Source organism: Mobula hypostoma, chromosome 5, assembly GCF_963921235.1.
Source record: "Mobula hypostoma chromosome 5, sMobHyp1.1, whole genome shotgun sequence".
In the NCBI taxonomy this organism is placed as follows: Eukaryota; Metazoa; Chordata; class Chondrichthyes; order Myliobatiformes; family Myliobatidae; genus Mobula; species Mobula hypostoma.
Genome location: NC_086101.1, coordinates 140,882,802 through 140,903,760, shown reverse-complemented (window position 1 = coordinate 140,903,760; position 20,959 = coordinate 140,882,802). Strand labels below are relative to the sequence as shown.

The following is a 20,959-nucleotide window of genomic DNA, read 5'->3' as shown; positions in this document are numbered from 1 at the left end:
GGAAAGGGGAAGAATTTCTGGGTTGGTGGAGGTTCTTGGTTATACTGAGGCGACGAGAGTCCATGGAGGGGAACTGTTTTGTTTTGCTGACATTCAAAACAGTTGTCATGACACCATGTCACTATGTTTTTTTCTCCTTCCTGTGCTCTGACTCATTATTTGAGATATAGCTCACCACACTGGTATCATCTGCAAACGTGTGAATGGAGTTAGGTCAGACACTGGTCATGCAGTTGTGAGTGTACAGGGAGTTGAGTAGGGGGTGGGCAAAGAATGCAACCTTGTGGAGCACCAGTGTTGAGAATAATCAAGGTAGAAGTGTTGCTGCCTATCTTTACTGATTGCAGTCTGTTGGTCAGAAAGTCAAGGATCCAGTTGCAAAGGAAATTCACCCCTCAGCCTCCTAGCCTGTGAAAGATGTTGCAGAAAATCCCAGCGCTGAACACTGAATATCTTTGCTTCCAGCTGGATAACTCAGGCTATTTCAAACTGAAAGGGACTATTGGTGGAAAATTGCTCCACCTTCCTGTTACTCTGAAAAAATACATAGTCTGAACATTTCCATTATCCACCACAGGAGGGCAGCATGGAGACAAAATAAGGAGCCAAATTAAATGCTGGGCAACCTTTGATAATTAAATGTTTTAAAATAAGGAACATTAAAAGGTCATTGCAGGAGAGAAGGACGGTAAACAAGGGAGCCATTCTGTCCTAGGGGATCCATAGGGAGAAAGGGTTCTCCAGAAGTTGAGGCCTGCGCTGGATTAAAAGTGGGGATATTGGGAATTTAACAGTATCTTCCTTGACCTTGGATCGGAGGCTAGTGTGATGGTTAGTGGGGTTTGGTGGTGGATTGCCAAATATTTATGGCCTAAGATTGTAGGCAAAGTCTGATGGATTTGATGGGACGACTTTTCCCAGGCTACTGAGAGGTTGTGGTGGAATTCCTGATAAGGTACAGTATATTTCCTGCAATGAAATGGAACCCTCTCCAGGAAGGCCTCTTTAAATCAATTTTCTTAAGAAGCTACAATTCTATGGAAGTATTTTGTCTTCAGAACAATGTAATGTTACACAAGGAAGTGAGCTTACCTGTGTGTGACTGATATGGTACTCCAGTCAGTTTCTGAAGGAGGATTGGTGACCAATTCAATTTCTGAGCCTTTGACAACTACAGTTAAACATGATTTGTTATTCCTGATTACTTGTAAATGTATTCTGCTGTATTGAAATTTGAGCCAATAGTTCATATCAAAATAAATCAGAGGAGAATGGTATCCAATGAGATGAAATTATTGGTTAAAATCAATGGTAGATCCAAAGTTTAGAGATGGGGAGTTTTAGGTGTGTTATGTACAGTTGTGGGCATCACACTGCAAGAAGGATGTGGAAGCAAAAGAGAGTTTGCAGAAGAGATTCAGCAGCATGTTGCCTGGAATGGAGAGCTTTATTCATAAGGAGAAATTAGATAGACTGGAACACGGGACACTGAGAGGTAACCTGTAGAGATTTACAAACTATGAGGGGCATGGTGCAATCAGCCTTTATCTCAGGGCCAGGAAATCTAGAGTTAGATGGCACAGGTTAAGGTGGAGAGGAAAGAAATTCAAAAGAGATTTGAGGTGTAAGCTTTTCATACAGAGGGCAATGGTTATCTGAAATGAGCTGTCAGAGGAAGTGGAAGAGTTAGATATAACTGCAAGATTTAAAATGCATTTGGACAGGTAATTAGGAGAGTTGTAGAGGGATACGGACATAATGCAGGCAAATGGGATTAGCATAGGCAGTAGGCAGACATCATAGTCAGCAGGAACAAGATGAGTCGAAGGGTGTGTGTGTGTGTGTGTGTGTGTGTGTGTGTGTGTGTGTGTGTATGCGCCCTTGCTTGGAGGTGAGTCGCCAGATAGGAAAACATCTGGAGTGTGGGCAAGTTTGGTGGAAGTGAATATTGAGGTGTGAGCACATCCCGAGGGTGGAGGTTTGGGGGACGGAGGGTGCGAGGTAGAGGGATGAGGAAGCAGCACCGTTCAGCATTTACAGTAGCCTCTGCTCTGCTTCGCTCTCGCAGGTTGTGCTGGGGCCGCTCATTGCCATTGCACTGAAGCTGTCACATATCCACGAGCGGACAGGCCGCAAAGGACCCACAGTCATCACCTGAGCATGGCCCATCGCCGTCGCCGCCCAGAGATTCTGTAGTTATTCTGTTTGTCTCAGCTGCTCACGCCGTACACCTTCCTACCCACGTGCTGGCAAAACATTACCGAAAACAGGGGAAGCGAAAAACAAAGTTTTGCAAAAAAAAAGAGAGATCATTTCTTATGTTTATCTGCCTGTATTAACAATATTGTTGTGTTTTATAAAGAACCAGCGTGTTATTCTTGCATGCAGTGTTATTTGGGTTAGCAAATAGGAGAGCTGTGTTTTATCCCCATGTTGTAGTTTAGGGTACAATATCACACAATGACTATGTACAATTATCATACTGTAAACCATCATTGAAGATTGAAATCTGTTTCCTTCCCCACCCGGAAACAAATACTATTAAACTATATTGCTACAAAATGCAGTTAGTTAATTTTTTTGGACTTCAGAGTATAAAGTACATTTTTTATTCTCCAAGTATGTATACCATACACCACCTTGAGATTTGTCTTCTTGCGGACAGCCACTAAACAAAGAAACAACAATAGAACCCGTTTAAAAAACAACCCACACTACAAAGAATGTCAAACACACAATGTGCAAAAAAAGAACCAATCGTGCATACAAATAACACACAGAATATGAACCACTGGGTCCCGAAAAGTGATTCCACAGCCAAAGCGTGAGTTCAGCACTGCAGCCTGACAAAGAGTCCGAAGACTACAGACCACAGCCACAGAGCCAGTTTAGCGCTGAGGTGAGTAAAAGTCCTTTGCCCTCGGCCTCAAAGCCCTGATCTTTTAATCTGGCTTGGCACTTAAATTGGTTAAACATTAGTTCGTTTTCCACTCTCGGACCCGGACGCCACTGCTTCTATCCAGCCCCAGGTCCACTCCAGCAATCGCTGGTGCAGCTGTGTCTGCATTCTCGAGAGTCCTGTTAGTTGAATAACGCAGAAACAGCAGGTCATACAGCTGGATCGAAACCACAAGTCCCAAAGGAAAATTACAAGCTGTGGATTGCAGTGATTGTAGTCCTGAAAAAGTATAATTAATAGAATAATTAGTAGTTTCACTTGCTGCCTGCAAAATGGTGCCTGTGTCTCCGCTAAGTTATTGCACAGTCATTGAACAGTTTTATTTTTATAGAGGATTGATGGAAGATATCTCAAGCAGCTCACAGCAAATGATACAGTATACAGCACTTAAAGATTCTCTTTGGTTCAAAGCTGTCTTGCTTTATGCACCACACATCAAAGTTGCTGGTGAATGCAGCAGGCCAGGCAGCATCTCTAGGAAGAGGTACAGTCGACGTTTCAGGCCGAGACCCTTCGTCAGGACTTGTGAGTTTGGCGATGACTGATGATCTCTTGCACAAGTGGATGAGGCACTTGATGCTGGAAACACTTTACAGTGGTACACACTGTTGCCAATCATGCAGGTATTTTGTCTGTTCCTGATTCATTGATTCAAGGTTCTTGATAACCCTGTGCTCCAACTTCACTTTCAGCAAGGATGAGGCTCAGATTTCTGGGATGTAGCTGGGATTTTGCATTTTTTCTGGGAAGATTTGAATCTTTTCTTACCTGCGTGTAATCTGGTATCAGGCAAACAAATGACATGGTGAGTGAGCACAACATAACCAGAACCCCATGTGCCTGCTGTCTTTGAGTTCCAGTCAAACGACTGTTAAACATTTGCTCTATTCCCTGAAGAAAGAGCTTATCCTACAGCTAGTTGTCTAGAGATGAAAACCATCTCAAAAGAATTAAAGAGATCATGAGGGAACTAGGATGACTAGAAGTGAAAGGGGAGGAAGCACAAGTTGATCATTTTTGTTCTCTGTCATTGACTTCTGAATTATTTGACCTTTATCCAGTCCACTTGCTGCAGAAACTATTCTTCTTTGCAAAAATAGTGGTGAAGTAAACTCAGCAAAAGATGAGAACTTCAATAGCTTCTGGTGTCGCATTGCTACACCAGATGTTCATGTAGTTCTCTGAGTACTGTGGTGATGGCAGAATGGGATTGTTGCTGAAATAATGTTGTTGCAGTTGGAAGGAGCAAAGTTTGCCTGTGAGTGACAGGGAACTGTCCTTGCAAAGGGAAGTATTGGAATAGTTGAGTCCAGAGATAATGGATGGGTTGCTTTATTGAAATTGGTTTCAGTTGACCGTTTGACTGGAGGAAATAGAGCAGCAGTTTAGACTCAGGTATGTTTCCTGTTCCACTACTGCATGTTTGTACTTCATTTCACAAACTGTTCAGAAAGTAAAAGCTGATAATTAAATAGGTCCGTCATTCATCAAGTCTTAAGTGGAGGGATCAAAATTCAAAGTAAAATTTATTGTCAGAGTACATACATGTCACCACATACAACCCTGAGCTCCTTTTTCCTGCGGGCATACTTAGCAAATCTATAGAGCAGTAACTGTAAACAGGATCGGTGAACAACAAGCTGTGCAAATGCAGATATAAATAAATAGCAATAAATAACGAGAACATGAAATACAAGATAAAGAGCCCTTAAAGTTCTGGGAGCACCAGAAATAGAATGAGTGTATTTATCCCCTTTTGTTCAAGAGCCTGATGGTCCAGGGGTAGGTACTGATCTTAACCTGGTGCTGCGAGTCCTGAGGCACTCGTACCTTCTACCTGATGGCAGAAGCGACAAAAGAACATGGCCTGGGTGGTGAGGATCTTTGATGATGGATGCTGCTTTTCTTTGGCAATGCACCACATAGATGTGCTCAATGGATATAGAAGAAGTAGAAAGATGAAATTGTTTTCTTCATCCTTTCTCCATCTTCATCTTCTGGTCAAGATGGTGCTGAGCTGCAGTCTCTACTGAGGTTGCGGCTCAGGTTTAGTTGGTTTTTAGTTGTTTTTTTTTAATTCATAGGGATGTTTTTGGGGACAGAGTGTAGATTCAGGGTTCAGGTTAGGGTTTACCAACAGGGATGTGGGGGAAGCAGAAGCTGAACCGGAGTGTAGGCCTCTGCTCCGCATTCGAAGGCCAGCAACATGGACGGTGTTGGGCCTGCAGGCCAGTGGGGATGAGCGCTGGTGACCCCCACCCCCCACTCCCTGCCCCAGGTCTGCAAGTCTTTAGCAGGCTCCAGGATCAAAGTACCATGGAGGCAGGAGAAATGAGTGCCGGTGACCTCCTATGTACACGAATCGTCGAGGCTAGAGTTCGAGGCCTAGTGTTCAGGGTCCCGGTTACTGAGGTGTTCAGTATTCAAGGCCTAGTGTTTGAGGTTTTCTTCCAGGGTATACATTCATCATCATTGGCGAGTCCTGGGGTCGATACTGAAGATCAAAGCCCAAAGGTCAATTGGAAATCCGGGTCGAGGGCAGATGGCCAAAACCCTGAGTCCACTGAGGAAGTCAATACTCAATATCTGCAAATCCATGAGTCCACTGGAGGCTGGCGGGTGGAGATGACCTTTCCTGTTGGAGGATTGTGTTGTGTGTGTGTGAGTGGGTGGAATGGAGGAATGGGGCTTGTTTTGCTTTTGTTGTTTAGTCGCTAGTTTTGTTGTGTTCCAGATTGCTCTGCCAAGTATTGTGGGCATGCAGTGCTGGCGTCAGAATGTTTGGCAAAACTTGCAGGCTGCCCTAGCTCACCTTTGGATAGTGTTGATTGTTAGTGCAAATAACACATTTCTTTGCGTGTTTTGATGTACCTGTGATAAATAAAATAAATCTGAACAATAACTAGATTCAGATTTAGATCTAGTTATTGTGTGGGGAAGGGATCTGGGTAGCCAGCTTCAATTACACTTGAGATAGTGAACGTACCTCCCCAGCCGGTAGGCCAGGAATTCCAGGATTTATTCCTCTTAATAATGAACAATGGCAAAACATTTCCAAGTTAGGGTGGAATTTGATGAAGAGATGAAGAGAGGCAGAGAGGCAAAGAGGCCACGTGAAGTTCCTAGAAGTCTAAGTGAGCTGTTTTAGTGCAGTTGAAGATGGTGCACATTGCAGTCTCAGAGCACTGGCAATGAAGAGAGCGAATGAATGTTTACCATGATGGGATGAGAGCTGGCAGTCACATACGATCATCACCACTGTAAGTTCCTCTCCAAGCTGCAGTGCCTCCACTTACGCTGCTATCAATTCATTATCATTGGATCTGAATTCTGAAGCAACACCACACGAGCACTTTCAACATGGGAACCGCATTAACTCACGAACGAGGCTCCTGCCACCCTCTCGAGGCGAGGAATGATAAATACTGACTTTGCCCACAAACCTGTAGCAAAGGTGAAGAACAGACTTCTCTATCATGGTTGGTGTTCATGCTTCTTGAATGGTGTTGGAGTTGCATTAAAGTGAGGAATTTTCCATTGCATTCCTGACTTGTGACTAACAGAAGGTGAAAGTGCTCTCGAGAGATAAGTCATTTTCTTTGGCCACCACTATATTTGGGAGACTAGTCAATTTAGGAGTTTCAGGTCCATGATAAACCCTGGAGTTTTTATGGTGGGGAACTTGATAAAGTTAATTCAATTGATTGACAAGGGAAGATGGTTAGAATATTTCATATTGGTGACTGCCATTGTCTAGCACTCGCACTTGGAACTCTGAAACCACAGCTTCACATAGAACAAAGAAAGAACATAGAGCAGTACAGCACGATAACAGTCAAGTCAAGTCACTTTTTATTGTCATTTCGACCATAACTGCTGGTACAGTACACAGTAAAAACGAGACAACATTTTTCAGGACCGTGGTGCTACATGAAACAATACAAAAACTACACTGAACTATGTAAAACAACACAAAAACTACACTAGACTACAGACCTACCCAGGACTGCATAAAGTGCACAAAACAGTGCAGGCATTACAATAAATAATAAACAAGACAATAGGCACAGTAGAGGGCAGTAGGCTGGTGTCAGTTCCGGCTCTGGGTATTGAGGAGTCTGATGGCTTGGGGGAAGAAACTGTTACATAGTCTGGTCGTGAGAGCCCAAATACTTCCGTGCCTTTTGCCAGATGGCAGGAGGGAGAAGAGTTTGTATGAGGGGTGCGTGGGGTCCTTTGTAATGCTGTTTGCTTTACAGATGCAGTGTGTGGTGTAAATGTCTGTAATGGCGGGAAGAGAGACCCCGATGATCTTCTCAGCTGACCTCACTATCCGCTGCAGGATCTTGCGATCCGAAATGGTGCAATTTCCGAACCAGGCAGTGATGCGGCTGCTCAGGATGCTCTCAATACAACCTCTATAGAATATGGTGATGGTGGGGGGAGGGAGATGGACTTTTCTTAGCCTTCGCAGAAAGTAGAGACGCTGCTGGGCTTTCTTTGCTATGGAGCTGGTGTTGAGGGACCAGGTGAGATTCTCCGCCAGGTGAACACCAAGAAATTTGGTGCTCTTAACGATCTCTATGGAGGAGTCATCGATGTTCAGCGGAGAGTGGTCGCTCCGTGTCCTTTGACCTACAATATTGTTACAAACCAAATAAATTAGTAATTAAATAACCAACTAAACTAATCCCTTCTGCCTACACAATGTCCATATCCCTCCATTTTCCTCACTTTCATGTGCCTATCCCATCATCATTCTGTGCTGTGTCATGTGACATGGGCAATCATGGTCTTGACCATTAATTATTCTTGGCAAATTTTTCTACAGATGATTATGAAAGACACGGATAGAGTAGACAGACCTCTACTTCTGGGAAGTGTCTTTACAAGACAGGTGATCCCAGACATTATCAATGCTTGTTAGAGATTGCCTATCATCAGTGAACGCATAACCAGGACTTGTGGTATGTACCAGCTTCTCATAGGACCATCCACCACCTGCTCCCATGGCTTTACATAACCCTGATCGGGAGCTAAGCAGGTGCTACACCTCGCCCAAGGGTGACCTGCAGGGTAGCGGACGGAAGGAGCACCTTGCACCTCCTTTAGCAGAAATGTATCTCCACCCAGCCAATCAAGTGCCTATCTAAACAACTCTTAAAAGTCCCTAATGTATCTGCTTCTACCAGCACCCTAGGTGGCGTATTCCATGCACCCACCACTTTCTGAGTAAAACAACCTGCCTCTCACATTTCCTTTAAAATTACTCCTCTCACCTTAAATGCATGCCTTCTGATATTAGACATTCTACCTTGGGAAAAAGATGTCTATCTACCCTATCTATGCCTCTCATAATCTTACAAACCCCTTTCAGATCTCCCCTCAGCTTCTGACGCTCCAGAGAGAACAACTCAAGTTTGTCCACTCTTTCGTTAAAGCACATGCCCCTTAATCCAGGCAGCATCCCGCCAAACTTCCTTTACACACTCTCCAAAACCTTGACATCCTTCCCACAATGGGGTCACTAGTACTGTTGCAATACTCCCAATGCAACCTAACTAGAGTTTTAGAGCTGCAACATAACTTCCTGACTTTTGAAATCAATAGCTCAACTAATAAAGGCAAGCATTCCATAATCCTTCTTAATCACACTGTGTAGCCACTTCAGGCGAACTATAAACTTTGACCTTAAGATTCCTCTGCTCACCAACACCATTAACAGTATGCTCTTTATATTTGACTACCAAGGTGCACACTTCACATTTGGCCAGGTTAAACTCCATCTGCCATTTCTCTGCCCATATCTGCAACTGATCTATATCCTGCTGTATTCTTTACCTGTCATTTATGCTATCGACAACTCCACCAATTTTCATATCATCTGCAAAATTACTAACCCACCCATCTACATTTTTTTCCAGGTTATTTATATACATTACAAACAGCAGAGGTCCCAGAACACCACTAATCATGACCTCCAACTTGAATAAATCCTTTTGACCACCACTTCTGTCTTCTATGGGCATGCCTGTTCTGAATCCAATGCCCATTTCACCATTAATCCCATGCATCTTAATCTTCCGGATGAGCCTCCCATGAGGGACCTTGTCAAACGCCTTACTAAAATCCATGTGGCCAACATCCACAGCTCTTCTTTCATCTTTGTCACTTTGTCAAACAACTCAGTCAAATTAGTAAGACACGACTTGCCCCACACAAAGCCATGCTGACTCTCCCTAATTAAGCCATGGTTTTCTGAACGCTCATAAATCCTATCCCTAAGAATTCTCTCCAGTAACTTCCCTACCACTGATATGAGATTCAATATTGGGGGTGTAGGGAACTCTAGTTGCCCCGTAGGAGGAAGGAAGCAGAGGCTCAGGAAAGGGTATAGAAGCGGTTCAGCAGGATGCTGCCTGGATCAGAGAGCAGGAGCTACAAGGAGAGGTTGGACAAGCTCAAGTTGTTTTACTTGGAGCATCAGAGGTGGGGGAGAGATCTGATAAAGTTTATATATCTATTAGAGGCATCAATAAGGTAGGCAGTATCTGTTTTCCAGGATAGAATTATGAAGCAGCAGAGGATATGCATTTATGGTGAGAGGAGAAACGTCTTGGGTTAAGGGTGAAGGGGGAAAAGTTTAAAGGGAACATTGGGGGGGGGCTTCTTCACACAGAGAGCGGTGGGAGTGTGGAATGAGCTGCCAGATGAAGTGGTAAATGTGGGCTCACTTTTAATATTTTAACTATTTTTAATATTTTTAATATTTAATATTTGTAATTCAGGGAGTGTGAAAGTGCAGAAACAAATATCGCTGTGATGATTGTACATTCTGGTACCAATCGTTTGGCGACAATAAAGTTTAAGTATAAAGTTTAAAGTATTTAAGAAAAACTTGGACAGGTACATGGATGAGAGGTGTACGGAGGGATATGGTCCAGGTGCAGGTCAGTGGGACTAGGCAGAAAAATGGTTCGGCACAGCCAAGAAGGGCCAAAAGGCCTGTTTCTGTGCTGTAATGTTCTATGGTTCTGTGGTTCTAAGTACAGGATTTTTTTTAAACACAGAGAATAGAAGCTGTCTGCTTTGGGCTGCCAGGGTGATGGTGGAAGCAAAGACAATAATGGTGTTTACCAGGTTGTGATATAGACACATGAATGTGCAGGGAATGGAGGGATGTTCATTAGGTACAGGCAGAAGATATTTAGTTTCATTGAGCTGAGTGCAGACGTTGTTGGTCTAATGGATCTATTCCTGTGCTGTACTGTTCTAGGTAGCCAATGATGTCATTCTGCAATAGAGAATCTGGCCAGGAAATGCAATTGTGCAACTTTTTTTTGGTGCCAAACAACTGAATTTCATCGAAATCTCATCCCCAACCAGGATCGTGTCCTTAATACACCATTAGTGCGGCTGGTCCTCTGTGTACAGAATGCAGATTCACACGAGGGGCCATGAGTATATGCAGAGGAGGAGAAATGGTGTGTGGTGGGAGTGTTGAAGTCATGCTCAAAATTTGTGTGGGCACAAGTGGAGTAGTTCACTCACATGAAGAAGGGCTCAATAAGGGGACTTTGGCTTTGATCAGAGGGACTTAGCCATAGCTGTTTTGAATCTTGCAGTTACATCCTACTCCAAGCAGTTTTCAGGCATTAGCCAGCCTTCACAACTCCTATTGGCTTCTATTGTTTAGTAGGGTCCTCTGCCCATCCATCACATCCATCTCTCACTGGTTGCCCTTTGTTCTACTCCAACCCGGGCTACCCTGCCTCTCCTCCATCCTCCCCAATCATCTCTTGGCCTCCTGTGGAGAGATCTTTGTACATCTGGAATGGACAAACCCTTGAACCTCATGTGCAATAGTTCAACGTTCCCTCGAATTTCCCATGATTGACCCTGCAATGTAGACCAGTACAGAACAGCTGTGGAAGATTCTAAGCCTGTGAACAGTGCATCAGCCTGAGTTTGGTATTTTTGCTGCTGTGTTCTGGAAACAATTGAAATGCTAATCCTAAATTAAGTCATAAAGCAAATGCTTTAGCAATCAGAGATCTGATTTTTCTTCTCCTGCCTGATATAATTTTATATCAATATTAATTGAATTTACATTCTGTAACTGGTAATGAAAGATAGTGAGGGATCACTTGTAATTCAGAGAATAATTAAACCATTGTGGACCCCTGTTTATGCAAGTTTATATGTCCATTTTCTTCTTTTACAAGATGAAGGATCAACTGAATTAAACATAAGCAAAGCCTCTATTCTTCAACCTGGCCAATCAATATTCAATATTGCAAAATCTCAGCCACCATCACATCTTCAATTGACTGTCACAATGCAATTTATTAGCCCTAAGTGAAAGATGCTTCAGTGAGGCTTCACTTGCAAGTGTGAGGAGAATGGAATGCAAAATGTCATGTGGATGATGAGATATATCCTGACCAGGCACATTTCTTTAACCCTGTCCTCTCATATTGCACAGAGAGAGGAAGACAGACATGCATTTCTATTGCACCATCCTCATTCAGGAAGGCAGAAAGTGCCCTACAGCCTTTGTGGTGCCTTTAGCGTGCAGTCACTATTGTAATGTATGAAGAGCAGCAACCATTGTGTGCACAACAAGGTTGCAAAAGCAACAAAGTGATAAGAGAAGTTGCAAATCCTGAAATCTTGAGCAACACATAAAGTGCTGGAGAGACCCAGGAGGCAGGCAGCATCTGTGGAGGGAAATGGAGAATGGAAATGTAATATTTCCACCCTGGGAAATGACTCTATCTATCCTATCCATATTTATCATAATTTTATCAACTTCTACCAGCTCACTGCTCAGTCTCCAACGCTCAAGAGTAAACAAAATCCAGGTTTGTCTAAACTCTCCTGACAACAAATAATCTCTAATCCAGGCAACATCCTGAGTAACTTCTTCTTCATCCTCTCCAAAGCACCCAAATACCCCCTATAATATGGTGACAAGAACTACACACAGTATTCCATATGTGATTTAACAAAGGTTTTATGTAGCTGTGATGACTTGACGATTATCCTTGCTCATTGCCCTGACCAACAAAGGCCAGCATGCTACATGCATTCTTTATCCACTTTCCATCAGTATAGACCAAGTTTCCCTCTGTACATCAATACTCCTAGAGGTCCTGCCATTTACTGTAGACTTTCTTCCTATATTTGATGGGTGGTGAGGAAGACAAATGATACGATGGCATTCATTTTGGGAGGACTAAAATATATTTGTAAAAGCAAGGATGTAAAATTGAAGCTTTATAAAGCACTGGTGAGGCCTCACTTAGAGTATTGTGAGCAGTTTGGGGTCCCTTTTCTAAGAAAGGATGTGCTGATGTTGTGGAGAGGGTTCAAAGGAGATTCACAAAAATGTTTCTGGGATGGAAAGGCTAATCAAACAAGGAACACTTGATAGCTTCTGGGCTGTACTCATTGGATTTCAGAAGAATGAGGGGGTAACCTATTATAAGGCCTCAATAGAGTGGATGTGGAGAGAATGTTCCCTATGATGGGGAATCTAAAACCAGAGGACACAGCCTCAGATAGAGGAACATGCACTTAGAACAGAGATGAGGAGGAACTTCTTTAGCCAGAGGGTGGTGAATCTGTAGAATTCATTGCCACAGGCAGCTGTGGAGCCTAAGTCATTGGGTATATTTAAGGCAGAGGTTGATAGATTCTTGATTAGTCAGGGCATGAAGGGATACAGGATGAAGGCAGGAGATTGGGGCTGAGAGGAAAATGGATCACCCACGATGAAATAGCAGAACGATAGGCCAAGGGACCTAATTTTGCTCCTTTATCTTATTGTCTTATGATTTCCAGAATGAAATAGATTACTCTTGTCATTAAACCCAATCTACCATTTCTCCACTGATCTATATCCTACTGTAACCTTGGCAACTTACCTCATTATTCAGATTTTGCTACTTTTTGCATCAACTGCAAACTTAATAATGAGTCTATTTACATTTTTATCCAGATCATTTCCACTTATCACATGCAGCAGAGGTTCTAGCACTGGTTTCTGCCGAACAGCACTGGTCAGACTTCCAGTCAGAACACACCTCTTCATCATACCATCTGTCTTTTATGGCCAAACAAGTCACCATGCCCCATCTTCTGAATCAGCTGAGCATGGGAGCCTTGTAAAATGCTTCTTAAACTTCATGTGTAAAACATCCACTGTGCTGCCTCATCAGCCATCTTCCTCACCTCCTTACAAAGATCACTTGTTTGTAAGTCATAGCCCCCACACAAAGCCATGCCAACTATTCCTAATATGTCCACACCTTTCCAGATGTGAGTAAGTCTTATCCCTGAAATTTCCCTACAACTGATGTATGACTTACTAGCCTGTAATTTGCTGTTGGGCTTCTCAAACAAAGGTAAAATACCTGCCTATTCTCTAAACCCATGAGACCTTGCTTGTGGCTAAAGAGGATACAACAATTTCTGTCAAAATCCCAGGGATCTTTTTTCTCACCTCTCTTAGAATAGAACCCATCAGACCCTGGGGACCAAGCACTAAAGTGGAGCAGTCTGAGAAGATTAATTGAAGGATTATGTGTGAGGTTAGAACTCTTGTTTGAAAGTGGTAGTAAATAGTTTCAGTTGTAAATGCTAAGTGCTTCTCAAAGCAGAAACTTGTTTGGACTGTACTTTTCTTCCAAAATTCAGTTCCATTGACTTCAATCAAACCAGAATTCTGAAATAGTGTACATAAGATCATAAGACTATAAGATATAGGAGAAAGATTAGGCCATTTGGCCCATTGAGTCTGCTAGGCCATGCCAGCATGGCTAATTTGTTTTGCAACCCTATTGTCCCACCTTCTTGCTGTAACCCTAACCTCCTTATCAATCAAGAACCAACCAAACTGTGCCTTAAATACACCCAATAACTTGGGCCCCACGGCCCTCTGTGGCAAGAAATTCCACAGATTCACCACACTCTGACGATATCCCTCCTCATTTCAATTTTAAAGGGACATTCTTTGATTCTAATGATGTGCCCTTGGATCATAGATTCTCCTTCTAAATGGAACATCCTCTCCATGTCTGCTCTATTCAAGCTTGTGAGTAACCAGTTTCAATGAAATCTCTTTGACGAGTTTTAATGAGATTTCCCTCTTCCTTCTGATCTCCACTTAGTACAGGTTCGGAGTCATCAAATGCTCCTGATCGCTAAGCTTATCATTGCTAGGATCATTCTTGTAACCTCCTCTGGATCCTCTTCTGGGCCAGAACATTCTTCCTTAGATACGGGGCCCAAAAATGCTCACAATATTTTAAACTGGTCTGACCAATGCTTTATAATGCCATATAAAGGCAGTCACAACCATTTTATGCATTTAGCTGAGAGCGATGGTGAATTACTGTTTCCAGAAGTTTATAATAACAAAGTTATGTTTCTCTCACTGCTGTGTGGAAACAGACTCACTGCAAGCTAATATTTAGTCAAGTATATTGTACACAGTGTTATCAATCACATTGAAGACTGTGTGAAATATAGCTAGCAAATAGCCAAACAAACGACATTAGATGGAGAACAACGTAATATAATGTCAATCATTGCTAAAATTACCAAACTTGATTATGTAATATTTTCCGCAAGGACTAAATATTATCTGATAAGAATTATTAAGATAAACATTATCGGGTCCTATGGATTTAAGTCGAAGAAGGTCATACTTGCTCCATTAAGCCTTGCCAAAGTCACACTGTGGGGTAAGGTTTTGGTTGCAGTAAAACAGGTAATAGCATGTTGAACAGACTCCAAAGGAGTGAACTAAAAGGGATAACAATTGGCTATTTCAAACTGTAATAAAACACAAGCATCATCTTCCTAGTAATAGCAACTGTTATGTTTGTTCGTTAACAAAGACGAACTTTGTGTGGGTTTAAACTAACACATATTTATTCACTGGACACTACAGTCACGGCTTCTAGCTGCACACTTTAGCGCACATTCCTGGTTCATCAACTCCACTTCCAGTTCCAGGTGAACTGTCTGCATTGCACACTGGGAACTGAAGTTCTTTATTATGTACACACTTAATACATTAGCAACTGCACTCATTTCTGCCCTTTGACACTCTTGAACTTCCAGCATACTGCTGAGTCTCTTCTATAGTGAAGACTGATGCAAAATACTTATTCAGTTTGTCTGCCATTTCCTTGTCTCCCATTACTATCTCTCCAGGGTCATTTTCCAGTGGCCCAAATTCTACTCTCTCCTCTCTTATACTCTTAGCATATATGAAAAATCTTTTGCTATTATTGTCTAGCTTACCTTCATATTTAATTCCACCCATGGATTTTTTAGATGCCTTCTGTTGGTCATTAAAAGCTTCTCAACCCTCTGATTTCCCACTAATTTTTCCTGTATTGTATGCCCTCTCCTTTGCTTTTATGAAGGTTTTGCCTTCCCTTGTCAGCCACGGTTGCATCATCCTGACTTTGGAATACTTCTTATTTGGGATGCATCTATCTTGTGCGTTCCAAATTTCTCCCAGAAACCCCAACCATCGTTTTGCCATCATCGCTTCTAGTGTCCCCTTCCGATCAACTTTGTCCTCCTCCTCTCTCATGCCTCTATAATTCCCTTTACTCCAAAGCAATACTGATTTATCTGACGTTAACTTCTTCCTCCCAAACTGCAGGGTATATTCTATAATACTATGATCACTGCCTCCTAAGGATGCCTTTATCTTAAGCTCCCTAATTAAAACCAGTTTATTACACAACACCTGATAGAGAATAGCCTTTCCCCTAATGAGCTCAATCACAAACCGCTCTAAAAAGCCAATTCTTAAGCATTCTACAAATCCTCTGTCTTGGGATCCAGCACTAACCTGATTTACATGCATATTGAAATCCCCTATGCCTATCATAACATTGTCCTTTTGATATACATTTTCTGTCTCCCACTGTAATTTTTAGCCCACATCCTGGATACTGTTTGGAGGCCTAAATATAACTCCCTTCAGGGTTCTTTTATCCTTACAGTTTCTTAATGCTACCAACAAGTATTCTACATCTTCTGATTCTATGTTACCCCTTTCTAATGATTTGATTTCAGTTTTTTTAGCATCAGAGCCATCCACCCCCAACTACCTGCCTGTACTTCAATACAATGTGTATCCTTGGATGAGAAGACCATTGGAATTTGGAATTCGAATGAGCCACCTGATGGCGTGGTGAAAATATATCCAACATTAGCTTTCAGAAGTAAATTGGATGAAGATTTGAGAAACTCCAAGGATTTGGAAAGAGGCAGAAGGAGTAAAGAGCTGGTGGCCAACTATACTGACTGCCTGTACTTAATTTTGTTTTATTTTCTCTCTCTCTCTTTCTCTCTCTCTCTCTCTTGTTTCTATAACTTTAAGGCCAAAGAGCAGAGGAGGATATGGGAATGTTTTCATGTTGTATGTCATTGTGATCCACAACCTGCTCCTCACAAGGTCAGTGCAAGCAGATTCAATTAGGATTTTCAAAAGGGAATTCAACGGAATCGCAAGGAGGAAAACACTGAAGGTTTAAAAGGAAGTAAAGCAAAGTGAAACTAAGATGATAGAAAGCCAGCATGAATTTGCTGATTTGTACTGACAGATAATTATACTGATCTTCTCAGGGTCAAAACACCTATCAGAAGTAAACTCATCACTATTGACTAATCAAATCAAATTCAAGTTTAATTATCCTTCAATTATAACTCAACCATACATGAACACAGCTGAATGAAACAACATTGCTCTGAGGCCAAGGTGCAAAACATACACAGCACATTCAAAATAGTGAGCAAAAAAAAACTTATTCACGCAAAAAAAAAACACATATACAGCCAAGACCCTGAGTGACACGTCCTGCACATTGATGGTCCTTAAAAACAAGTATACCGCTTTGGATACTTTTGTGGGGGATGACCTCCCGGGAGAATGCCATGGCAACCGGGAGACGGGCACTGAGCATGGGTCTGTGGTGCAGAAGGGAAAGAGAGAGAAGAAGGGGGTGGTAGTGATAGGGGACTCGATAGTGAGGGGAACAGACAGGAGATTCTGCAGACGTGAACGGGACAAGCGGATGGCATGTTGCCTCCCAGGTGCCAAGGTTAGGGAAGTCTCAGATCGTGTCCACAATATTTTGTAGAGGGAGGGGGAGCAGCCAGATGTCTTGATACATGGTGCTACCAATGACATTGGAAAGAAAAGCAAAGAGGTCCTGAAAAGAGAATTTAGAGAGCTAGGTAGAAAGCTGAGAAGTAGGACCTCCCGGGAAGTAATGTTTGGACTGTGGCCTGTGCCACGTGCCAGTGAGGGTAGGAACAGGATGATTTGGCAGATAAATGCATGGCTGAGAAGCTGGTGCAGAGGGCAGGGCTTCAGGTTCTTAGATCATTGGGATCTCTTCTGGGGGAGGTATAACCTGTTCAAAAGTGACGGGTTGCACCTAAACCCGAGGGGGACCAATATTCTCCCGGGCAGGTTTGTTAGAGCTGTTGGGGAGGGTTTAAGCTAATTTGACAGGGGGGTGGGAACCGGAGTGATGGGACTCTGGATAGGACAGATGGTAAAAAAGTAAAGATAGTGTGCAGTAGGACAAGTTTGCTGATCTGTACTGGAAGGGTAGGCAGGTGATGGGACTTAGTTGCAGCCAACAGGCTGAGTATCAAAACATTGGGGATGCAGAATCAGAAAGGACAGCAAATACTGTATTCAAGGTGTTGTATCTAAATGCGCGTAGTATAAGAAATAAGGTGGATGATCTTGTTGCACTATTACAGATTACCAGGTATGATGTTGTGTCCATCACTGAATTGTGGCTGAAGGATGGTTGTAGTTGGGAGCTGAACATCCAAAGTTACATGTTATATCAGAGGGTTAGGAAGGTAGGCAGAGGATGTGGTGTGGCTCTACTGGTAAAGAATGGTATCAAATCAGTAAAATTATGTGACATAGGATCGGAAGACGTTGAATTCTTGTGGGTTGAGTTAAGAAACTGCAAGGGTAAAAGGACATTGATTGCAGTTAAATACAGGCCACCCAACAATGGCTGGGAAGTGGACAACAGTTTACAACAGGAAATAGAAAAGGCATGTCAAAAGGGAAATGTTATGGTAGTCATGGGAGATTTTAACATGCAGGTTGATTGGGAACATCAGGTTAGTAGTGGATCTCAAGAGAGTGAGTTCGTTGAATGCCCAAGAGATGGCTTTTTAGAGCAACTTGTCATTGAGCCTACTAGGGGATCAGCTATGCTGGATTTGGTGTTATGTGATGAACCAGAGGCAATTAAGGAGCTTAAGGTGAAAAAAACCCTTAGGAACCAGTGATTGACTTCAACTTGAAAGCTGATAGGGAGAAAGTAATGTCTGATGTAGCAGTATTTCAGTGGAGTAAGGGAAATTACAGTGGTAATTCAGAATTCAAAAGGCCTTTGACAAGTTGCCACACATGAGGCTGCTTACCAAGTTAAGAGCCCGTGGTATTATAGAAAAGTTACTAACATAGTTAGAGCATTGGCTGATTGGTAGGAGGCAGTGAGTGAGAATAAAAGGATCCTTTTCTAGTTGGCTGCCAATGTCTAGTGGTGTTCCGCAAGGGTCGGTGTTGGGACCACTTCTCTTTATGCTGTATGTAAATGATTTACTTGATGGAATAGATGGCTTTGTTGCCAAGTTTGCAGATGATACGAAGATTGGTAGAGGGGCAGGTAGTGTTGAGGAAACAGGTAGGATGCAGAAGGACTTAGGCAGATTAGGAGAATGGGCAAGAAAGAAGCAAATGAAATACCATGTTGGAAAATGCATGATCATGCACTTAGTAGAAATAAATGTTTCCCATGGAGGTGTCTTGGTTGTCAAGTGGGCACAGCCTCAGGACAGAGGGGCACCATTTCAAAACAGAGATGCAGAGAAATTTCTTTAGCCAAAGGGTGGTGAATTTGGGGAATTTGTTGCCACATGCAGCTGTGGAAGCCAGGTTGTTCGGTGTATCTAAGGCAGAGATTGACTGGACATGGCATCAAAGGTAATGGGAAGAAGGCCGGGAACTGGGGTTGAGGAGGAGGGAAAAAAGATCAGCCGTGATTGAAAGGCAGAGCAGACTCGATTCCCTAATTCTGCTCCAATGTCTTATGGTGCACAACCACTGTAATCCAGCCTGTCATTCCACCAATCGAACACTGGAGGGCAGCACTGACTGGAGTGGCCAGCCTACAAATGAGCGTGGACACCACACTGCACTGCCTCCAGCGTCTCCTCTCTTGGTCTGCAGCAGTGGCCGGCTCCTCCGACACCCAGTCCAGCTACTCCGATCCACAAACTGATCGGGTAGACCTGCAGTATCCGAAGTTCTTGAAGTCCAGCATTGTCTTGCGATCATTAAAAAAAATTGACAAAGAAAAATACACCTTTGGTTGGCCCCTGAGAGGCAGCTGCGTCCGAATATGTCGCCACCTTACTGGAAGAGAATATAAACCAGTTGGTGCTTTCTCCCCCATTGCAATTTTGGTGAATGTGTAACACTTCAAACCTTTCCAATGTTCTGTGTATTTAAACCCCTTGGCACACGCAAGTAATTTTCTTTATCATCTTTAATAAAATCAAAATTGCAACAGAACCAGTCTGGCAAGATTACCAAGAGATACCAGGGCCATGGAACACAAACAACATGGTATTTATTGAAGTGCTGACAGGTGACTTCTGGCAATGAACATGGGGTCAGTGGGAGGTTAGAGGCAAGTGTAATAACACTGTAATGAGAAAATAATACAAAAAAAATGAGATCACCCAGTCTTGGAAGAGTAGAAGTGCTTTCCGAGCACCATCTTTGATTTAAATTTTTGGGATATGGTTTCATGCTTGTGTCCTCAAACATGGCCAGAAGACTTCCTTTAAGCTCAACAAAATCATATAAATGAATTGTATGTATCATAGTGCTTTGAAGATAAATTTTCATGTTGCTGCCAGGGCCAAACAAAATGCACACCCAATTCTGTATACTAAAGATTCACTTTCTCTCCCACCTGAGTGCTGTAGTTACAGTGTGTACCAGGGAAAAAAAAATCCAGTGTAGTTACTCACCAAAGATTCATGGCAAGACTTCACAAATCTGTACACTCCATTGTGCAGAAGAGCAAAGGTTGCAGATACAAAGAATACTATTGTCCGCAGCTTTGCTTTGAAGTCAACAGTTGGAAAATGTGTCTTTGTCACTGGGTCTAAACCCTGGAACAGTTGGTAGATCTTTGCCATAAAGACCAGAACATTCACATGGCTCTGCGTTGAACTGAGGGTGTGTGGACGGACTCTTTTTCAGGGACTTCAGTTCAGAATGCTATTTGCTTGCTTTTATTGTTTGCATGATTTGTCTTTTTTTTGTCTGCACATTGGGTGCTTAATGGTCTTCTTTTCTTTTAATGGGTTCTTTTGGGTTTCTTTGTTTTGTGGCTGCCTGTAAGGAGACGAATCTCGAGGTTTTATAATGTATACATACTTTGGTTATAAGTGTACTTTGAACTTTGAAGCAATAGAGAAGTGTGACTCAGCACCAGCAACTAGGACTGGGAAGTAAATGTTGGCATTGCCAGTGACATCACATTCTACGAGATAATAAAAATGTTGATATAACGTAGAGCCAATAAAACACTTCTGAAGCATCCACAATCAGAAAATTAATAGTGATTCAGTAATATAGTTACACGGATCAGGATATAATCATTCACTCCATCACTTCTCCGTGTGAGAGTATGGACAGAAGTTCAGTTTAAAGACTCATGAAGACAGCACACCCAGCGGTGCTATGCTCTCTCCGCGCTGCAAGAAAGGGGCAGATTAGAATTCTGTGCTCAAGTTTTTGAAATAGAACTTTAGAAAGAACTGCCTAACTTAGAAAAATAGTACCGTCTATTCGACCACAGGCAGTGAGCATGGCATAAATATGAGAAATTCTGCAGATGCTGGAAATCCAAAGCAACA

The 20,959-nt window shown here is 42.6% G+C and overlaps 1 protein-coding gene across 1 annotated transcript in view; it reads left to right on the top strand.

Moving 5' to 3' along the window:
- pgm5 (phosphoglucomutase 5) overlaps positions 1-2,554 on the top strand; it is a 201,782-nt gene extending 199,228 nt beyond the window's left edge. Inside the window, exon 11 of the mRNA XM_063047659.1 lies at positions 2,069-2,554. Coding sequence (XP_062903729.1) covers positions 2,069-2,158 — 90 coding nt within the window. The 3' untranslated portion in view covers positions 2,159-2,554. The remainder of the gene's footprint in view (positions 1-2,068) is intronic.
- The last annotated feature ends 18,405 nt before the right edge of the window (positions 2,555-20,959 follow it).